Source organism: Oculina patagonica, chromosome 4, assembly GCF_052425735.1.
Source record: "Oculina patagonica isolate OP01 chromosome 4, crgOcupat, whole genome shotgun sequence".
Taxonomy (NCBI): domain Eukaryota; kingdom Metazoa; phylum Cnidaria; class Anthozoa; order Scleractinia; family Oculinidae; genus Oculina; species Oculina patagonica.
In genome coordinates this window covers 56317351-56337906 of record NC_135761.1, presented here as the reverse complement: position 1 = coordinate 56337906, position 20556 = coordinate 56317351, and the positions used below count along the sequence as shown (strand labels likewise).

The 20556-nt window shown below is 35.5% G+C and overlaps 3 protein-coding genes across 4 annotated transcripts; all 3 read right to left on the bottom strand.

The window, feature by feature from the left end:
- Positions 1-6867: 6867 nt before the first annotated feature.
- Positions 6868-13136, bottom strand: LOC144648871 (trace amine-associated receptor 5-like). 2 transcript variants are annotated; one of them, XM_078508318.1, is made up of 2 exons: positions 12949-13136; positions 6868-8790 (listed from the first exon to the last, which is right to left on the bottom strand). In XM_078508318.1, exon 2 carries the CDS (start codon positions 8765-8767, stop codon positions 7832-7834), a length of 936 nt encoding a protein of 311 aa, XP_078364444.1. In that variant the 5' UTR covers positions 8768-8790; positions 12949-13136; the 3' UTR covers positions 6868-7831. The 2 variants fall into 2 exon arrangements, with proteins under 2 accessions (XP_078364444.1, XP_078364445.1); XM_078508319.1 differs by lacking the exon at positions 12949-13136 and adding an exon at positions 8998-9109.
- LOC144648606 (trace amine-associated receptor 5-like) lies at positions 9283-12960 on the bottom strand. The gene is made up of 2 exons (XM_078508117.1): positions 12173-12960; positions 9283-10730 (listed from the first exon to the last, which is right to left on the bottom strand). The coding sequence occupies exons 1-2, from the start codon at positions 12359-12361 to the stop codon at positions 9975-9977; spliced, it is 945 nt and encodes a 314-aa protein (XP_078364243.1). The 5' UTR covers positions 12362-12960; the 3' UTR covers positions 9283-9974.
- Positions 13137-19241: 6105 nt separating the features above from the next.
- LOC144648604 (beta-2 adrenergic receptor-like) lies at positions 19242-20320 on the bottom strand. The gene has a single exon (XM_078508116.1). The coding sequence runs from the start codon at positions 20318-20320 to the stop codon at positions 19448-19450; it is 873 nt and encodes a 290-aa protein (XP_078364242.1). The 3' UTR covers positions 19242-19447.
- Positions 20321-20556: the final 236 nt, after the last annotated feature.

Below are 20556 nucleotides of genomic sequence, written 5' to 3'. Positions count from 1 at the left end.
CCCACAAGAAGAACATAGATTAATATGTCAGACTATAACTGGCTGTTTCATGTTTCTGCTGAGACAGCAGGATCACTTACTCCTGATAGCGCTTCTCATTGTGTGGTTTCTAATGTGTTTTTGAAGTCAAGGTTTTTAATTTGTTCACAAAGATGTCTTTTTGCAGGTCGACGGCTGTGTTGGGAATAATACACTAATTTCAAGAATTCAAAAGAATATATCTCTGCAATCCGCATTTCTTGAGTTCTTAGATATTATACCTTGTCGAGGTTTTTTAAATGTTATGATACGGCGGCCAGAGGGTCCGAGCAAATGATTTCTTCGCCAAAATTAATTTAGCCAGTCCTCAACATATTACTTACTTCCACTGAACTCGTTGATCATATTATTCCAACACAACAAACTCACCTTAGTGGTTTACTTGGCTTACACCCCAAGGGAAGCCAGTTAAGACCTAACGGATTTGGACAGCACAATGTATACACCCAAAGATGTATTCCTTTCAGGTTTTTACGCTTACTATTGACCGTCTCTTCGCAATTCAAAATTGACTTATTAAATATGCATAAAAGAGATTTTTGTAACATTCAGAAATTAACATGCTAGCTTGATACGGTATTTAAATGTTTACCGTTTAATTGCTTGAAAAGAACCATATGATTTGCATTTGCAATTGCCTCAGGAATTGCTGACAGGTTTCAAAGTTATCCAATGTATTAAGCCTGAAGCCGGTAGTTCAAATACCTTGAATATGTATTAAATTAAATTTTAGATTTTAGACATCAAAATCTAGGCCTGAAAGATATTGTTTTTACAATGTTTATTTAAAAAAAAATTGATCATTAAAAGCGCTCTGTAGTCTTTCGCTTGAGGCTCACTATTTGTACACCATTATGACGTATCGTTGCATTATGTTAGCTTCTTGCTCTCAAAACCTTCTGCAAACAAGTGTTTTTGTGAATCCGTACCTTCTGCTCCGGTTTATATAAGTACATAGAATTCTCCCAAACTTTCTTGCGAGTTTGCTAAAGGCTTTAGAGACAAGTGCATTTTTTGTTTTAAAAAAAATTAATATAATCAGAATTTATTTCATTTCACTGATTATCAGTTTTTGTAGGATATATTCGCCAATACTTTTGCTTTAATTCTACTGTTTCGTGTATTTTCTCTGCTATTTTCAAGTCTAAAAAATGTGTTGTTCCCTATGCAAAAGGGGATTGAAGTAAGCTGCCCCCAGAGGCAATCAACTAATACACTCACGCAGACCGAACGTACAGCTGTCTATGGGACCACAATTGGCTAAATCTGTCCATGGTCCAAATAAATGTCGGACACGAGTCAGCAATATTGTTCGTCCTAAAAATGTAAAGAACTCCTCTGTCGATTTTGATCACTATTTTCTAATCTCTGCCGATACCAGTTAGGTAACTCGATTGATGAAGTCATGTCGTTTATTAATTTTTAGAAGAAATCGACCCCTGTGTCAGGAATACACTTACTTTTTCATTTTTAATAAATCAATCATCTCTGTTCTGCATTTCACCAGCTTTTAGGACTTCACCCTTTGTTAAAAGGGTTAACCAAACGGTAAAACAGTCTGGGCAAATGAATACTTCACAAAGATAAATTCAAGCCGTTGTCAACAAAAGCAACACCCTAATCAATTGACTTTGTTACTCTAACAAAATTAATATAACTTACCTCCATAGCAATGAATAATTGTGGGATAAGCTCTGTGAACCCTGTGAACAATATGATATAATTTGCAGTTCCTTGAGATGTTTCCTTTAAATTACCTTACCCAGTTATTTTCACTTACATAGCTTTTCCTTGCAATTCATAATTTCTTAAAATATACATGCAGATGTTTTTACCAACATTTGTGAATTTGCATGCTAGTTTCGTATGAAGTCTATTTTTTTTAGTAATAAAGTTAGCATTATTTTGTCATTAGTTTTCTTACCATTGTGGACTTAAATTAAGTGAAAAGTGCTTAATGACAAGTTTTCATGATTTCTAGGGCGTATTTATTTGCAACATACGCGTAAAGGCGTCGCATTTGCCCGTTGGAATTTTGTATTGGTTTCGAGCTAAAAAACAATAAAAAATTCCAACGGGCAACTGTGACGCCTTTACGCGTATGTTGCAAATAAATCCACCCTTAATATCTACTGAATAAAAGTTCTTGGGCCAAATAAACGTTTTAAGTCGCATTCGAATTGATACATAACCAACGTGTATCCTAACTTGAATGTTACTAGGTTAGGGGATACTTTTCAGTACATTTACCTCAATTTTACAGGTTTTCGTGTTTGTAACTTCATAACGAAAGTTATGTTCTTCTCTTTTATAAGCTGGATAGTTTGCTTCACAAGTCATTTACGGAAAGGCAAAACGCTAAGCACAAATGCTGAGCCGGGTAAATTGAAAGTGTTGCTCTGACGAACTCGAAAGGGAAAGTATGAGTATGCTGAAAACAAGATTCAACGTTTAGCTTTATACGTTAAGTTCTGCGGGTTTCTTTTAACCATGGAATGGAACAATTACTCGCGCAACTTAACACAGTGACCGACCATGAATTTGTAAACTCGCGGTCTGATTTGCTACTTATTAACCCTCGGATGGGCAAGCAAATTCATACACCCACCATCGTGTGGGGGGGGGGGGGGGGTGGAACCTCTCACGTCACGTGACGTTAATAGAGCCGCCAGCTTGGTTCCGCCGGCTTGGATTTCAAATGCATTTTTTTATCCACTTTGTTTATTTTTGACCGCTTTACCCGTCGGATCAGTTTGCCGTCTATATTTTCCGTTTTAACTAAGTTACTGATCCAGGTCTTCAATAGATCCGGCACCACTAATCGGTTTGTCGCTGTGATATTGCAGTTTTTTATTATATTTTCTTAGAAAGTCACAAAATAAGGGAAATTGATGCAAAGTCAAGCCAGAATGCTTATGGAGTGTTAAAATAAACAAATCGTGCAATTATGTTTCAAAAAACTGGAAAAAAAAAGAAAAATGTTGACAAGACCTGATTGTATTTATGACGTTGCCGTGGCAACGTCAAATATCATGGATACATGGTTGACATATTAAAATTTCCGCAAGGATGAATGAATAGCTTCTGAAAGTTTCAACATTGTAGAGTAATTTTTTTTTTTCAAAATTTGGAAAAAACCTTATGGGGGGTGGCATCTTGCATTGTACGTCCGAGGGTTAAGTACCTATTATAGGTAAACTAAAAAGCTCTCGAAGCGTACACTACTGCTGAATATTATCAAGCAAACTGTTTCTCAAAATCCATTTACTTATTATGAAAATTGACGCTAAAAATTAGAAGCTGTCAGTTCTCTTGCAATTCTCACGGCTAAATGTGTCGAGTTAGCAAACGTAAAAAATTATAGCTAAAAGAATGCACGCAGATAGAAGCATATAACCATGAAGTATTTGCCTCTGCTTGAATGATTCTGACGCATAACAATGACAAATGCACATTGTATTTGCAATAAAAATGAAAAACTAAGTAATAAGTCAATATATGATTTATCATATATTGTAGCTATTGGTCAAAGGATTTGATGAAAACCACCACGACTTAAGCAGAAAGGTGGAAGTGTAGAAATTATTTAAAAGATTGGAACGTTATCGCAGAGTTTATTGTTTCAAATCAGAACCTCCCTTTACAATTTTACATTTTTGTTCAGTATTCATATAGTTTATATTATATTATTTAGTGATTTTATTTATTAGCCTTTCCATGAAAACACTAAAGGCGTTCAGTTTTTACAGGGTTCAGTGATCAATAGAAAAAAAATGACCTCATGTACAATGTCCTTTTCCTACTGCTGTAAAACAAAATACATGCCGAAAATAAAAAAGTTAAATTTAAGATTTAACTGTCAGAATGACTCTACCGGAATATCCTAAGCGGAGGGCAGATATATTAAAAATAAATATAATTAGTTATTCCCTAACTAAAATTTTAATTAACTTATGCAAACAACATACGTTTGAAAATAAACAGCGTACAAAAACATCAACTGGGCTCTCAAAGTGAATTTATTTTTAAAAAAGGAAATGAATTAGTCATTAAAATATGAGCCAAAGAGCCGTACTTATTGGTATATTTCAGTTATTTCAAAACTGATTTATAATTTTCACATACGGTGCATGACATCAAATTAATGAAAACGTGTCATGTTGATAGGTATTTTCCTGCTTGAGTGCAAAACTAATAAAATGAGAATGTTTTGAAAAGAAATAAATCTCTAAACCTCTTTGGACTAACTTCCCCTGAGCAGAACAAAAGAAAATTATTGAGGCAGAGGAAACTGAACAACATCGACACTTCAAACTGAGCACGAAAGGTTAATTTAAACTGTACTAGCCCATATGATTGGATGTTTCAACAAAACAACAAAAGCTAGTCTTATGTAAACTAAAAGTAAGGAAATAAGTATAGCTACATAATAAAACCTCTTGCAATTTTTTCTCTACTTACATTTTTAATATTTTTCATAGTCGTTTGTTTAAAGGCCTATAAAACGACCTTTTTGGATTCCTTATTTAAAAGACGAAATAATTCGATTGCTTTAATATTGCTTAATATTGTAAGAATTCGTAGCAACGTTTAAAGTTGAGAATGAGAGAAGAACAGCGGCATTATTTTCTGAGCATGTTTGGTGCTCACAAACGTGTTCATGTAGCGCTGTTGTCCTCTTCTTCGCAAACATTGTTCTTAAGGTTGTTCTAAACATTGGCATCCTTAAGCAATAAACTATTGGATTGATAAAGGAATTTGCTAACTGAAGAAATCGAGCGACATTAAAAATATAGCCTTTCAAGTTGTACCGTAATGTGAATGTCACGGTAAAAGGCAGCCAAGTTATCACAGATAGCAAAGTTACAATAAACAGCGTCTTTGCCAGTTCCTTGTTTCGTTTTTGTCTGTCTACTGGAAGTCTTGGATCTTCCTTTTTGGAACAGAACCAAATTACAGAATACGCACACGAAATCGTTATTAAGCACACTAACATGTACGCTGACGGAAACCAAGAAAACAAATTTTCAGTCAATGTCGATGTCGCACTAGTAGCTTTCAGTATTACCCGAGAAGCGGCGAATATTCCCGAAAAAACCCACGCTACTCCAATGCTGCAAATATAATTCCGTGTGGATATGGTCCTGATGCGAAATGGCCACACTATAGCAAACAGTCTCTCTAAAGAAATGAGAGCAAGAAAAGTAATTGAAGCACAACCAAAAAACTCCTTTAGCGCGATGTAATCTAACCAACTTGTCTTGCAACTCGAATACGTCAGTTTCAATATATCCTTGACCACATTTTTAATATTGCCAATACCAACCATCAAATCGGCAACTGAAAGATTTATCAAGAGATAACAGGTTCGCTTTAACTGGGATCTACTTTTCGAAAACACAATAATGGTGATGATATTTCCAAGAATGATGACCAGTGATTCCACTCCAAATATTACGATCCATGGTACTGAGGTGCTACTGCACATTTTTTATGTTTGAGGTGAGCTTTCTGCAAATAGAAAATATACCCGGCATTCGTAAATCTCATCAATTTAGGTACAGGAAGTCCAAGATAGAATAAGTATATGTTATATTTTATCACGCAACACTAAAAATAAACGTTTTTTTTTTAAACGGGTGGGAGGGGGGGGGGGGAGAAGGGTGAAGTTAGAAATAGAAAATATCATTGAGCTTGAAATATAAAAAAATAATTTTACCTCGCTTCATTTGTTTTTATGTTTACGGTGAGGCCTCTGGGTCGATTTATTTAACAAATGAAGAAGCCTAAGCCATGTTTTATACTGTCATAAAACACGACGGGCATTTGAGAACACGAGGGAAATGTAGAAAACATGAGCCGCAGGCGAATGTTTTCTACATTTCTCGAGTCTTCTCAAATTCTCTCTTTATTTGCTTTATGATATAGATTTTAGACACCGCGAGTGAAAAGTTTAATTAAAAATATGTACAACTAGAGCGAGTAAACGAAGACGAAAAGCAGAAAATAATTTACGGGAAAACCAGAAAACTGACACAATTTCATTCAGTGTTCGACGTAAAATAAGACTAAGCATTTCAGGTAAGTTTGTTACCTTTCAATCTTGATCTTGTCTTTTTGAACTTCAATAAACTTGACCGACTCTGAGTGCAATTTCGTCTCAGCATATTATAGTAGTCTCGATGACATCCCTTCCTTGCTTCGTTCGACTTGAACAACGCGTATAATTTCCAGAAAAGCTATTGCTTCCGATCTTTCCGTAAACCTTCATTGCTGTCACAATCAAGTTCCAAGATCAATAGACGATTTAAGAGGAGATTGTCGAAGAAAATTTTCGAAAGAAAATTCTCTCGTTCGCTTTCCTTGCGGGTTTCATTCAACTCAAGCAGTGAACACCGCGCCACAATTTTTTCCCGCCTCACTTCGTTTACATCAAAATGAAATGTCCAGTGGATTTATACTTAAAAAAGGAATTTAATAAAACAATTATTCCATTCGCCCTTGTTGGATACGAGTGGTTATAGCCAACGAACAGTCAACGACGCGCGAAACACTCGAGGAAAGCCGACCAATAACAATAAAACATTATTTTTCTATGTTTTACACTCTGATAAAACATAGGTTTTTAGCCAATCAGAGCGCGCGTAGACTCCTATCTATGTTATAAAGCTTTTTAGATGGCTTTAGAACTATAACTTAAAGAATTAGACGCTAAAACATCGCAATTCATACGTACACGACCTAAGCACAAAGAAAGCTAAAACATTATAAAAGCTGGAACGTAATCGCAGAGTTTATTGGTTCAAATAAGAACTTTCCTTTGCAAATTTGAATTTATTTTGTTATTGAAAATTTATATAATACATATCATTCATATAATCTAGTGTATTTTTTTTATTGTTTCCAAGAAAACGCTTATGGCGTGCAGTTATTACAGGCAACAGTGATTAATATATATAACTTTATCTTTTACCTTTTGATGTACAACATAACATATATGCCAAAAATTAATAAAAAAAAAGAAAATAAACAGTGGTTATACCTCTGCCCCTTCCCTTTAAAAGCCATAATAACTCTGCCAACAGAACCTCAGCGGAGGACGGATATATTATGAATATATAATTATGCGCTAACCAGAATTTTAATTAACCGTGAATTTTTAATAAAATGATTATCCTGCAAACACCAACATACGTTTGACAATGAACAGCGTACAAAAACATCAATTGGGTTCTCAGTGTGCATTTTAATTAAAAAGAGAAATGAAATAGTCATTAAAGGATGAGTAAAAGAGCCCTACCTATTGGTATATTCCAACTTTATCAAAACTGACTTCCAATTTTCACATAGGGTGCAAGAAATCAAGTTAATGAGAAATTTTCATGTTGATTATTTTCCTGTCTAAATGTAAAACGATGAAAATGAAATTATTTTGCAAAGGAATAAATCACTAAAACTCTTTCGGACTAACTTCCCTTGAGCTTTCTTATAAGCTGATAAAAACAAACCAAATTCACGACAGATAAAATTAAACAACATCAACACTTCAAACTGAGCACCAAGGGTTAATTTAAAATATACTAGCCCACATGATGGGATGTCAAAACAAAACAACAAAAGCTAGTCTTATGTAAACTCAAAATAAGGAAATTAATAGAACTACATAACAAAACCTCTTGAAAATTTTTCTCTTCTTAGATTTTAAATGTCTTTAATAGTCGTTCGTTCAAAGGCCTGACAAAAACGCCTTTTTTGGATTTCTTATTTAAAAAGACGAAACAACTGGATCGCTTTAACTGTGCTCAATACTGTAAGAATTCGTAGCGACGTTCAAAGCTGAGAATGAGAGGAGAACAGCGGCATTATTTTCTGGGCACGTTGGGTGCTCACGTACTTGTACTTGTAGCGCTGTTGTCCTTTTCTTCGCAAACATTGTTCTTAAGGTTGTTCTAAACAGTGGCATCCTGAAGCAATAAACTATTGGATTGATAAACGAATTTGCTAACTGAAGAGATCGAGCAGCATCGAAAATATAGTCTTTTGAGGTGTACCGCAAAGTGTATGCTGCGGTAAAAGGCAGCCAAGTTAACAGAGATAGCAAAGTTACAATAAACAGGGTCTTTGCCAGTTCCTTGTTTCTTTTTTGTCTGTCCAGTGGAAGTCTTGGATCTTCCTTTTTGGAACAGAACCAAATTACTGAATACGCACCAGAGATCGTTATTAAGCACACTAACATGTACACTGATGTAAACCATTTGAAAATGTTTTCACTTAGCAATGTCGATGTCGCAGTAGCATTCAATATCACCCGAACAGCGGCGAATATTCCCGAAAAAATCCACGCTACTCCAATACTGCAAATATAATTCCGTGTGGATGTGGCCCTGATGCGAAATGGCCACACTATAGCATAAAGTCTCTCTAAAGAAATGAAAACAAGAAAAGTAATTGAAGCACAACCAAAAAACTCGTTTAGCGCGATGTAGTCTGCCCAACTTGTACTACAACTCGAATACGTCAGCTTCCATATTTCACTGACCATTTCTTCAATGGTACCAACGCCAACCATCAAATCGGCAACTGAAAGATTTATCAAGAGATAACAGGTTCGCTTTAACTGGGATCTATTTTTTGAAAACACAAAAATGGTGATGATATTTCCAAGAATGATGACCAGTGATTCCACTCCAAATATTACGATCCATGGTATTGAGGTGCTGCTGCACATTTTTTATCTTCGACGTGAGCTTTCTGCAAACAGAAAATATACCCGGTGTTCGTAACTCTCACCAATTTAGGCACAGGTAGTGCAAGATAGAATTAGTATATGTTGCATGTTATCATGCAACATTAAAAATATAAGGGTTTTTTAAAACGGGGGGGGGGGGGGTGGGGAAGGGTGAAGTTAAAAATAGAAAATATCATTGAGCTTGAAATAAAACAAAACGTACATCTTACCTCGCTTCATTCGTTTTTTTATGTTTACCGTGACGCCTCTGGGTCGCTTTACAGCTTTTTAGATGGCTTCAGAACTATAGGTTAAAGAATTAGACGTGAAAACATCGCAATTACGTACACGACAACAGAAAGTAAGCTTGAAAATTATAAAGGCTGGAACGTAATCGCAGAGTTTATTGGTTCGAATAAGAACTTTCCTTTACAAATTTGATTTTTGTTTTTGTTTTTATGCATTTATATAATTCATACTGTCCATATTCATAACATTCATATTATAATAACCCGGGCAAAATAACCTCTACGGAGGGCAGATATGATGAATATATAAAATTATGCTCCATACAAAATTTTAATTAACAATAAGTTTTTTATTTAACGAATATCCTGCAAACACCAACATAAGTTGGACAATGAACAGCGCACAAAAACATCAATTGGGCTCTCTGTGTGCATTTTAATTAGAAATAGAAATGAAATAGTCATAAAAGGATGAGGAAAAGAGCTCTATCTATTGGTATATTCCAGCTGTTTCAAAACTGATTTGCAATTTTCACATACGGTGCAAGAAATCAAGTTAATTAAATTTTTTCATGTTGATTATTTTCCTGCTTTAATACAAAACGAAGAATATGAGGATGTTTTGCAAAGAAATAAGTCGCTAAAACTCTTTGGGCTAACTTCCCCCGTGCTTTCTTATAAGCTGGTAAAAACAAAACAAAAGAAATTCAGGGCAGAGAAAATTTAACAACATCGACACTTGAACACAAACTAAACACCAAGGGTTAATTTAAACTATACTAGCCCACATGATGGGATGTCACAACAAAACAACTAAAGCTATTCTTATGCAAACTAAAAATACGGAGATAAATAGAACTTTATAATAAACCTCGAGCTCTTGATAATTTTTCGCTTCTTAGATTTTAAATACTTGTCACCATAGTCGTTCGTTTAAAGGCCTTTTTTGGATTCCTTATTTAAAAAGACGAAATAACTGGATGGCTTAAATTGTGCTTAGTATTGTAAGTATTCGTAGCAACGTTTAAAGTTGAGATTGAGAGGAGAACAGCGGCATTATTTTCTGAGCACGCTGGGTGCTCACGTATGTGTACTTGTAGCGCTGTTGTCCTCTTCTTCGCAAACATTGTTCTTAAGGTTGTTCTAAACAGTGGCATCCTTAAGCAATAAACTATCGGATTGATAAAGGAATTTGCTAACTGAAGAAATCGAGCGACATTAAAAATATAGCCTTTTGAGGTGTACCGCAAAGTGTATGCTACGGTGAAAGGCAGCCAAGTTATCACAGATAGCAAAGTTACAATAAACAGCGTCTTTGCCAGTTCCTTGTTTCGTTTTTGTCTGTCCAGTGGAAGTCTTGGATCTTCCTTTTTGGAACAGAACCAAATTACTGAATACGCACACGAGATCGTTATTAAGCACACTAACATGTACATTGGTGGAAACCAAGTGAAAAAGCTTTTAGATATCGATGTCGAGCTCGCAGTAGCATTCAATATTACCCGAACAGCGGCGAATATTCCCGAAAAAATCCACGCTACTCCAATGCTGCAAATATAATTCCGTGTGGATGTGGCCCAGATGCGAAATGGCCACACTATAGCATAAAGTCTCTCTAAAGATATGAGAGCAAGAAAACTTATTGAAGCACAACCAAAAAACTCGTTTAGCGCGATGTAGTCTGCCCAACTTGTACTACAACTCGAATACGTCAGCTTCCATATTTCACCGGTCGGTATAAAACGCAGACCATGCAGACTGCAGACTGCAGACTGCAGACCGTGCAGACGGTGCAGACCGTGCAGACTCAGTAATTTTTTCTTCTTCTTTTTTTACATTGTGTTTCTCAAAACATTTCACGAACGGTTTCCGAAGCGTAAAATTCGCGAAATCGCGAAATTCTCTACGAACTTTAGGGGGAATTTCATTAAGTAGTTGTCAATCAAATACGAACTTCGAAACGAAATTGTGAATTTCACGTGCAGCTGAAAGGTTGAGGAGTTCGCAAGTTGAGAAGAAGTTCGTCCAGTTTGTTTAATTTGGTGAAATGAATCCGTTCCCAGTACAGCAAAAAGCAATCCCAAGTCCAGTAAGGCAGGACATCAACGGACTAAAAAGCAAGGCTGCCCTGAAAATGGTTTGTGAATGTTACAACTGAGTTTTCCCAATTTCACCCGACACCCGACTAAAAATAGATTACAATTCTGCCGTGTGCAGTTTCGAAGGAAAAATTTCAACAGATGAACCGGTTTACATATAAAAATACTGTTTGTGTGTGCCGTAAAATCTTCTAAGAGAAAAACGTTTTCCTTCTTGAATACAATCAGTTTGGAAAATCTGCGGAAAACAACTTTCCCGTGTTGTTATACTTCTGTTTTACACAAACATCCGCATCTGTCTGTTCGTGATAAATCTTTCCTCTGAAATAATTAATTTGCAAAAAATAAGCTTTGGTAAAAAAATTTTACTAATAAAATCACTTGCTTTGGAAATTGAAATGTGATTATTAATTAATTTATATTAAGGAAGTGTAAAAAAATTTGGGGGATTTCTCAAGAAAACCCTGTATTCCCAAAGCATAACTACCAACCGAAGCATTTGTTTACGTTATAAAATTGAACTAAAACCTGAACTTAAAAAAAACTCTTTCCGACCAGTTCTTTACCTATAACTTAAAATTTCCAATTTTAATGTAACGCGCTCTTTGACAGTAGAAGAAAACTCAACAAGCTGGAAGCTAAAAAAAAATCCTTGACCTTGAGCCAACTTAGATGATTTCCTGCCTTCCTGGACTTGAAATTGCCTTTCCTTTACCGTGAACGGATTCATTCAATAACTGACAACTTCTTCTCAACTTGCGACTCTCAACCTTTCAACTTCGCTGCACGTGAAATTCACAATTTCTTTCGAAGTTTGTATTATTGAAACTACCAAAGTAATTCTGTACTTCTGCAACTACTTAATGAAATTCCCCTAAAGTTCGTAGGAACGCGATTTAAAACTTCGGAAACCGTTCGTGAAAAGTTTTGTGAAACACAATGTAAAAAAAGAAGAAAAAAATACTCAGTCTGCACGGTCTGCACGGTCTGCACGGTCTGCAGTCTGCAGTCTGCAGTCTGCATGGTCTGCGTTTTATACCGACCGATATTTCACTGACCATTTCTTCAATGGTACCAACGCCAACCATCAAATCAGCAACTGATAGATTTATCAAGAGATAACAGGTTCGTTTTAACTGAGATCTATTTTTCGAAAACACGATAATGGTGATGATATTTCCAAGAGTGATGACAAGTGATTCCACTCCAAATATTACGATCCATGGTATTGAGGTTCTGCTGCACATCTTTTTATGTTCGACGTGAGCTTTCTGCAAACAGAAAATAATTATACCCGATATTTTTATTGGAATTACTGCGTGAATGCGAAAAAGTTATAGCTTTGGCCAAAAAAATTGTAACTCAAACCAATTTAGGACAGGAAGTCCGAGCTTGAATTGTATAAATTATGTTTTATGTTATCACGCAACACTTAAAAATTAAAGGTTTTTTTCTTTTTTTGGACGGGTGGGGGCGGTTAAAAGTTAGAAAATAGAAAAAATATCAACGAGCTTGAAATAAAAAATTATCTTACCTTGTTTTTTTTTTTTTTTTTCCAGTGTGGCCTTAGATGGCCTTAGATGGTCTTCAGTTTCCTTGCTTTGCCCTTATATATAGAGGGCAAAGCAAAGGGACTGAAAACCGTTTATGGACACCATCCTCACTGGAAACATAACGAAAAACGACTGAGGCGAGGTAAGATATATACATTTTTGTTTTAAACTTGTTTATGTTTTCTATTTTTTAAGTTTAACCGTTTAACCATACAAATCCTTATTTTTCGAGTGTTACGTAATAACATACAACAGAAACTAATATATCATGCTTGGGATACCTGTGATTTTGGTAAAAAAATAAGGTTGAAGCTTCAAAAAAGCCAACAGTTGATTGCTTCTCCCCCTGAATTGGATGCTTGTCCAACCACAACCCAGCAAACCCTGGCGGTAGAAGCCAGATCGCTTCATCAAGAGTACAGCGCACTAACTGTTCAGCCACCGCGTCCCCCACTCTCGCCAATTTAGAGCTAAACATAACTCGATATTGATCTAAACTTACCCTTTACAGGCGTTTTTAAGACTTTCCCTGGTACTTTTTTTTTATAAAAATTTGTGCGGATTAACATCTGTGGGAAGTTTGACAAGCAGTCCAATTAAATGTTATTTTTATTATATTTGTATATTTGTTTTAAACATATTCATTTCTTCGCAATTCTTTTTATGCTTTGTTTCTTGATTTTTAATACCCGAGCATTAATTATTCATTAGGTGGCTGGGTTGTCTCAAACAAATAACGCATATAAAAATTACCAACATTTTGCCAAACTGCATTTACTAATAGAAGCGACTTACGTTATGACCTACGTAATGTACAAAAATATGGAACCATCGATAACGTAAATGTTTGAACGTGTCAGTGTCCAACACGATAGCATATGCTTCTTTGGTCACTGAGCACATTTTATTTTATTTTGGTTTTGTTTGTATTGTATACTTTCCTTATTTTAATTAATGCATTTTCTGTAAATAGTGTTAATATTGTTTAATTGTTGTAAATAGTGTGAAATAATAATAAAAATCTGAAAAAAAAAACATGTACACACGTTGTTCTGTTACACTACAGCCTTTCGAAGATAGCCGAAGATCTTATAGAAAGTCCGACGATTTCCAAAGACTACTTTCGTATATTCTCCAAAGATATTTGGAGAAAGTTTGGCACTTCTCACTGCCTTATTGACCGATTGAAGAATAGCTTGAGGCCGTGAAAATATCTATTTTTCAAATGTGTTATTAACAAGCAATCACATGATTTTTCTCGAACAATTTTAAATGATTTAACCAGGGGGGGGGGGGGGGGGGAAGCAACTTCCCATACATTCTCTTATATGAAATCTAAGCGATGCTCTCACAACTTGCATTTCAGCAGCGCTGAAAAGAAGCACGGCATCACAAAATTCTTCGTTCTTAAAACTACACGACGATGACGAAATTTTCGGATAAACACACTGCTTTTAAAATTTTAGTTAAGAGAATTGAACCCCTTTATAATAAGTGATTCCACGGCATGGTAGATTGCCAAAGCTTCCATTTCGCGGGAAAATATTGCCTGTTGCATCATCGTCCAAAAACCGCTGACTACATCGTGAATTGATCGCGTTGCAAGTTGTGATCGCTACTCGGTCCCCGACCTCGTTTCTTCCCCCCTCCCTGGATTTAACACCTACAAAATTTTTCTCCCCCCCAGCCTTTGAAAAATTTTGCTCGTGACTGTGCACTCGAAATCATGTGTTTACCTAAAAACTAATAACGTTATATGCTTTCTAGCATCAATATTTATTTTTTTCTTAAGAAATTTTTTATTACTGCAAATAGTTTGAGCACTTTTACTTCATTTGCAGACTAGCAAAAAACACTCAGCCCTAACAATAAAAACATCATGCTTTATTCTGTAAAAATCAGACAACTGAATAACTGAAAATCTATTTTCAATTTCCTGATCATCTCAAGCTCAATAGGATATGGGTAAAAACACGCAGCCATACAAAAATATGAAGTTTGAGCTTTTTTAGGGCAAATATGTTGTTTAATTTCATCATTCTCTCCTCGCATTTGCCACAGTATGGCAATGTTGCTATTAACCCCCCAATTAATCGCAACCATTTAATCTCAATTTCTATCTTTTAATCTTGCCGGACGTAACTTGATTTTCGCTATGTTAGCCCATTTAGACCAAGATAGCTCTGTATTAATACGTTGTTGCAACCATCGATAACGTAGATGTTTTAAGAAAAGTGCATAGACCATTAAAGAAAACCTGTCTGCTTTCACGGCGTACTCCTCATAGTGCAATTATAAAGCAAAATAAGATTGACAGGTCGGTATATTGCTCTTGAATAATCAGCGGAAATTGAAAATACACACCCTTAGCAAACATTGAGAAAGGAAACAAAAATTTGGAATTAATTTTACTAATGTTGCAATAAAGCAGTCACTGTGTACAGTCAAAACTCGCCTTGCGGACATCCCGCTATTGCTGACACTCGCTATTCATGATCAGTACGGACAAAATCCAGATACCTGGTGAAAGATGTTTGACTGGAAATGACTTCGGCTATTACGGAATCTCCCTATCATGACGGACACTAAAGGACGCCCCGAGCGTGTCCTCTGTAACGAAAGTTGACTGTAACTAGAAATTAACAATATAGAACATTTTATTATTCCACTATTGCGCCATTTTAGCCAAAAAGATTGCGCAAACACGTTATTACCTGTAGAACAGGGCAAAAATACGGACAGACAAACTTACGGAATACGGACCCAAACTTAATGGAAAAATAATGGAATAATAAATTCCATATTTGATGGTTTAAGCGAACATTTTGCTCAATGATCGAATACGAAAGGTTCGGAATAGCATGGTTATTTGACTGCCGAAATTTTTGGCATCTTTTTATTTGTTTCTTTTTTAGGACAGGAAGTTTATTATTATATTTTTTTACTGTCATGAATCAAGCTCGTATAAATAAAGTCCCCTTTATCTGCTTATACTTATATTATGTCCACATCCCTTCCAAGCAGTATTTTATCAGTCCTAAATACATTTCGGCTAGAAACCTAGTTGCAACTTTACTGCATGCAATGGCGAAAAACCTTTAGACTGTGATTATTTTAAAACATAACCTTATTTTAAGTTTGAAACAATGTAAAGCTCCACAAAATCTGTTGATAAACGTCTCTGAATCGATCGAGAATCCGCCTTTCTGTAACTACACTTTTGGACAATACGCTTAAGAGTTGTCCTAAATTCAGGCATTCGGTAACAGTAAACTAATGGATTGAGAGCAGAATTGGCCAGCTGGAGGAATAACGCAACGAAACGAAAGCTTGGCATAACGCACTTTTCATTTCTTGGAGGATAGAGGGTTGCAACTGCAAGGGGAATCCAAGTAATTAACGTCAGCACTGTTATAAAAAATAATGTTTTAGCAAGCCTCTTGTTCTGCTCGCGTTTGTCTCGAGGAATGTTAGGATTGTCTTTCCTAGAGAAAACAAATACCGTTATGTAAAAACAACAAATAGCGACCAAACAAATAGTTGTGAAACAGGCAAGACTCCAGTGAGAAAAACTGACAAAAAACAAATTTTCAGAAATCCGGGGCACCACAGTTATGGCTGTTATGAGTACAGACGTTGCCCACACTCCAGCAATGCATCTAAAGTATGTAAGTTTTCTCAAAACTCTGTGACGAAATGGGAAAACGATGGCCAAGAACCTTTCTACAGCGATGAGAAGTAAGGTTGTCACTGAAGCGGTTCCTGCGAAAACATCCAAAGGAATATATCTGGTCCACTTTAAATCTGCAGTGGTTTTAAGTTGAAAAATACTACTGGTCACAAGTTCTGTGGCACCAAACCCAACAATTAAATCAGCAATTGTTAGGTTTAACAAGAGGTAATAAGTTCTTTTTAAAAGAGCTCTTAATTTCCAGAATATAACGATGGTAATGATGTTTCCTGCTATAATAACCAGGAACTCTATGGCAAATACAACGGCCCAGGAAAGTGATTCAGCAGCATTGCACATCGTAGTTTTGCTGATATTTTCTACAAGAAATATATGTTGTGTTAAATCTATTGTTACAAGTGCTTTAACATCCATATATTTTCGTGCATTCAACCTTTGTTATGTTACTATACATTTTGAGTGTATATGCAGATAGGATAATTTAATTTTGCTCGTGCCTGTTTGCTAACATGTTTCTTTAAAAAAAAACCTCAAAATAGCACCATGGTTTTATAAGGAATATTCATTTGTGAACTTTGAAATCCTAATATTATTTTAACCTTTTTAAGGTTGTGTCTCTGCTTTTTAAGGCAACTGAACAACAGTATCTGTACAATTATATAAATTAGTTACCTCAGCAGCTTCACTTTTTAGATCTCACGGGTTCTTATGTACTCATTACTGGCTAATTTCCAGTCTTGAAAAATCTACTTGATGTTGTTGTTCTGGATGAAGCCAAGGAAGACTTCAAGAATATTAAACTGCCGATTTGTTAAATAGAGTGTATGCGCGGAAGTGTGTGATTAAGGATAATCGTAAATTTAGCAGCAGTAGCGGCGGGCATTTATTGATCTATATCTACGTGTTTTGCTTCTTGAAGACTAGTGCGAACCGAAAATCATTTAAAAGTAAAATGGTCGACATATAATATTTTATTCTTGCGAGCCATCAAATATGTTTTCTTTATTATTCTGGTTTTGTTTCCTTGCAATAGCAAAGTTATTGTTTCTTGAATGACAATTTTGCAAAGAATTAAAACATTGGCAAAAACATTTACAGAAACAATGAAAAAAGTGCGTTTCTCTTTACATGAACTTGAAACCACCGGAAGGTTGCCAATAATGTCAATAAAATTTTAAAAACGCCTCACTATTAACCCTAGAGTACTCTTTCCAAAACCTTGCGTCTGGCATAAATGCATTTTAAAGGCTTCAAAATTTCCAGTACCGGCACTTTTGAGCCCTTTTATTACACTACTTTAAATGTTCTCTAAGTTCTTAGAACAGACAGCAATTTATTTATAACAAAAAAAAATACAAATGGAAAATAGCAATGTCGACTTCCTCATCGAAAGGTGCCAAAAACGTTCCAAAATTAATAAAAAACGCGTCATCGTTACTCCTTCAATATTTTTGTCTTTCCGGCTTTTCTATAAAAGCTTTCAGGTGACAAAGCTTTTAAAGACCATTATTTCCCGCTCTTATGAACTGCTTAATAACAGCACTCAACAAATTATACCAATCCTCTATTAGGCAATGTCAACGCTCATCAGGAAGTTGTCTTCATCGAGCCAAAAATTAATTAAAAACTTGCAGTTGTTAACTCTGAAGATTGCTTTTATAAAAAACAAACAAAACAAAACAAAAGTTTCAGGGACCATATAATATTAAACATATGAACTCTTTCATCACATTCTTTGCTTAAGTTTTCTTAAAGTAAAAATTGTGGATACGACCACTTTCATTTCAAGAAAATAAATAACAAGATGGTAATTGTCGAAAATATTATTACTGCAAATGTAAAGTCAAATAACTTACACGGAGCAGAACCCTGGCAGCTTGAGTGCAAACAAATCTGCAGTCCTGGATTTCATTTCATTTTCAAACAAACGAAGTTATTGATGTTCTTCTAAACTTCAACATTCATTTTTAAAGAATAAATTATTTGATTAATCAGCTGAGCTCCTGATTTAAAAAAAAAACTAATTGTTCGAGCCAAAGATTTTAAATATAAGCTCTCGTGAGACTAACGTACCATTTTCGAAGGGTTGGTTGCCTTGGAGAAGTTTTCATCGTAAAATAAAACCTTTTTTCGTTGATATCGGTGAAATAATTGTCGCATATTGATCAAACGTTTTAACCGGAAAAGGCCGTTTGAAAACACGTTCTTCTGTGACAAATTCAACGAGGTTGCCATTTCGATCTAGTTTGAGCTGGCTCAAAAAGGGTTAATTGACCTGAAACCATTAAAAATCGTTTTAGCGGAGCTCTAGCGCGAGATGCGCGCCAACGGAGCACAATGGCTGAACCCATGAAGCCGAAAAAGATTTGTTAATCGAGTGAGCGTACGCCCGCCCGCCCGACCGCCCGCCCGCGCCTACAGACACTCACCCTGCAGACGCATTCAGGATATGCTTATTATCATTTTTAAGGCCCTCAGTAATAGATTACTTTCATATAATTTTAATCTTTGTTCACGCTAAAGGATTATTAGAAGAATCTTAGAGTTAGGTCAACCTGGAATTGTTTAAAGCAACTTCTTGTGTAGCCGCTAAGGCATAGAACTCTTTGCCAGACAACCTTATTTAAAAAGCAGTAAGGAGAATCGACTTATAAACGACTAAATTATTTATAGAATTCTCATTTTTTATTACATTTTAAGTCAGTTATTTTATTTTAAAATTACTTGAGGACTTATAAATCTATTTTCATGCAAGAGGCTGGAGGCCTTACACGAGTCATAATACCGAAGGTAAATAAAGTTTTCAATCGCTCATATATTGTTTTATTTTGTTTTTGCATACATATTATTTCTCTAACAACATATTTTGAAAGCACTAAACTTCGATCGAACCAAACTCTTATGCATTTTTAGTACAAGTCAATTTAACACAAACTACCAAAACTTTCGGTGCTTTTTACTCAATATTCTGTTTAAGAAATTAGAAAAAAAAATGACTGCATACAAGCTGAAGCAGTCGCAATCTATCGTTCTAATAGTTGTAGTGAATAATGCTCATTTAAATTAGGAGCAGGGATTTTTATATTCCTTTATACAGTTATTTGAGCAGACCGAATATTCACTTTTGCGTTTTTACTTCTGAGCAAACCTTCTTTAAGAATCCTGCTGAATTCCGGCATGCGATAACAATAAATTACTGGATTAAGGAAGGAGTTAGCAAGCTGCATAAAACGTGCAGCATCAAATAAACTGCGTAAGGAGCAGTTTTTATGACTTTTAACATAATGTGGTAAAACGAAAGTTACAGCAAAAGGAAGCCACGCTACGACAGAAGACGCTGTCACAATAAACAAGGTTTTAGCAAGTCTCTTGTTTTGCTCGCGTTTAACTCGTGGTATTCTTGGATCATCCTTCCTGGATGAGATCCAGATTTTTGTGTACACACAGCAAAAAGTGATGATAACCATCGCAGCCACAGATGTAAAAATCCAAGGAGAGGCGACGGTAATGACTGAATTGGAGAAAAATTTCGAAACCAAGCTAGTAATTGTTGCTAGTACAGCCATAAGCCACACCCAGGCAATACCATTAATGTAGATGCGTCTGGTTAATGCTCTGTGACGAAAGGGACAGACAACAGCGTACCATCTTTCCACGGCGATGAGCAGCAAAGTGATAAGCGAGGCGCACCCAGAAAAAACATCCAGAGATATAAACTTTCTCCACTTCAATTCTTCAGAGGTTTTAAGTTTGTAAATGTTTATGGTCAAAATTTCTATAGCTCCAAAACCGACAGTTAAGTCAGCTATCGTTAGGTTTATCAAAAGGTAATAAGTTTTCTTGAGGACAGATCTCAATTTCCAGAATACAAAGATAGTGATAATATTTCCTGCAATGATAACCAAGGATTCTACAGCGAAGATAACCGTCCAGGAAAATAATTCCGCGGTGTTGCACATCATACTCCTATCGAAAGAGAAATTTCTAATACTCATCAACTATTGCGATACTCAACTATCATACAGGAAACACTTGGTCTATTCTTAATTTAGAAATTTATCTACGGCCTCTTAACTTCTATTTTCATGGTATTTTGTTTCATATTTTCTTTTTTTTGAAAAATTTTTCCCCTTTTTTTTCCCCAAAAAAAAAACACATTGAAGTTGATGATGATGTGTACATGTGTGACTTCGTTTGC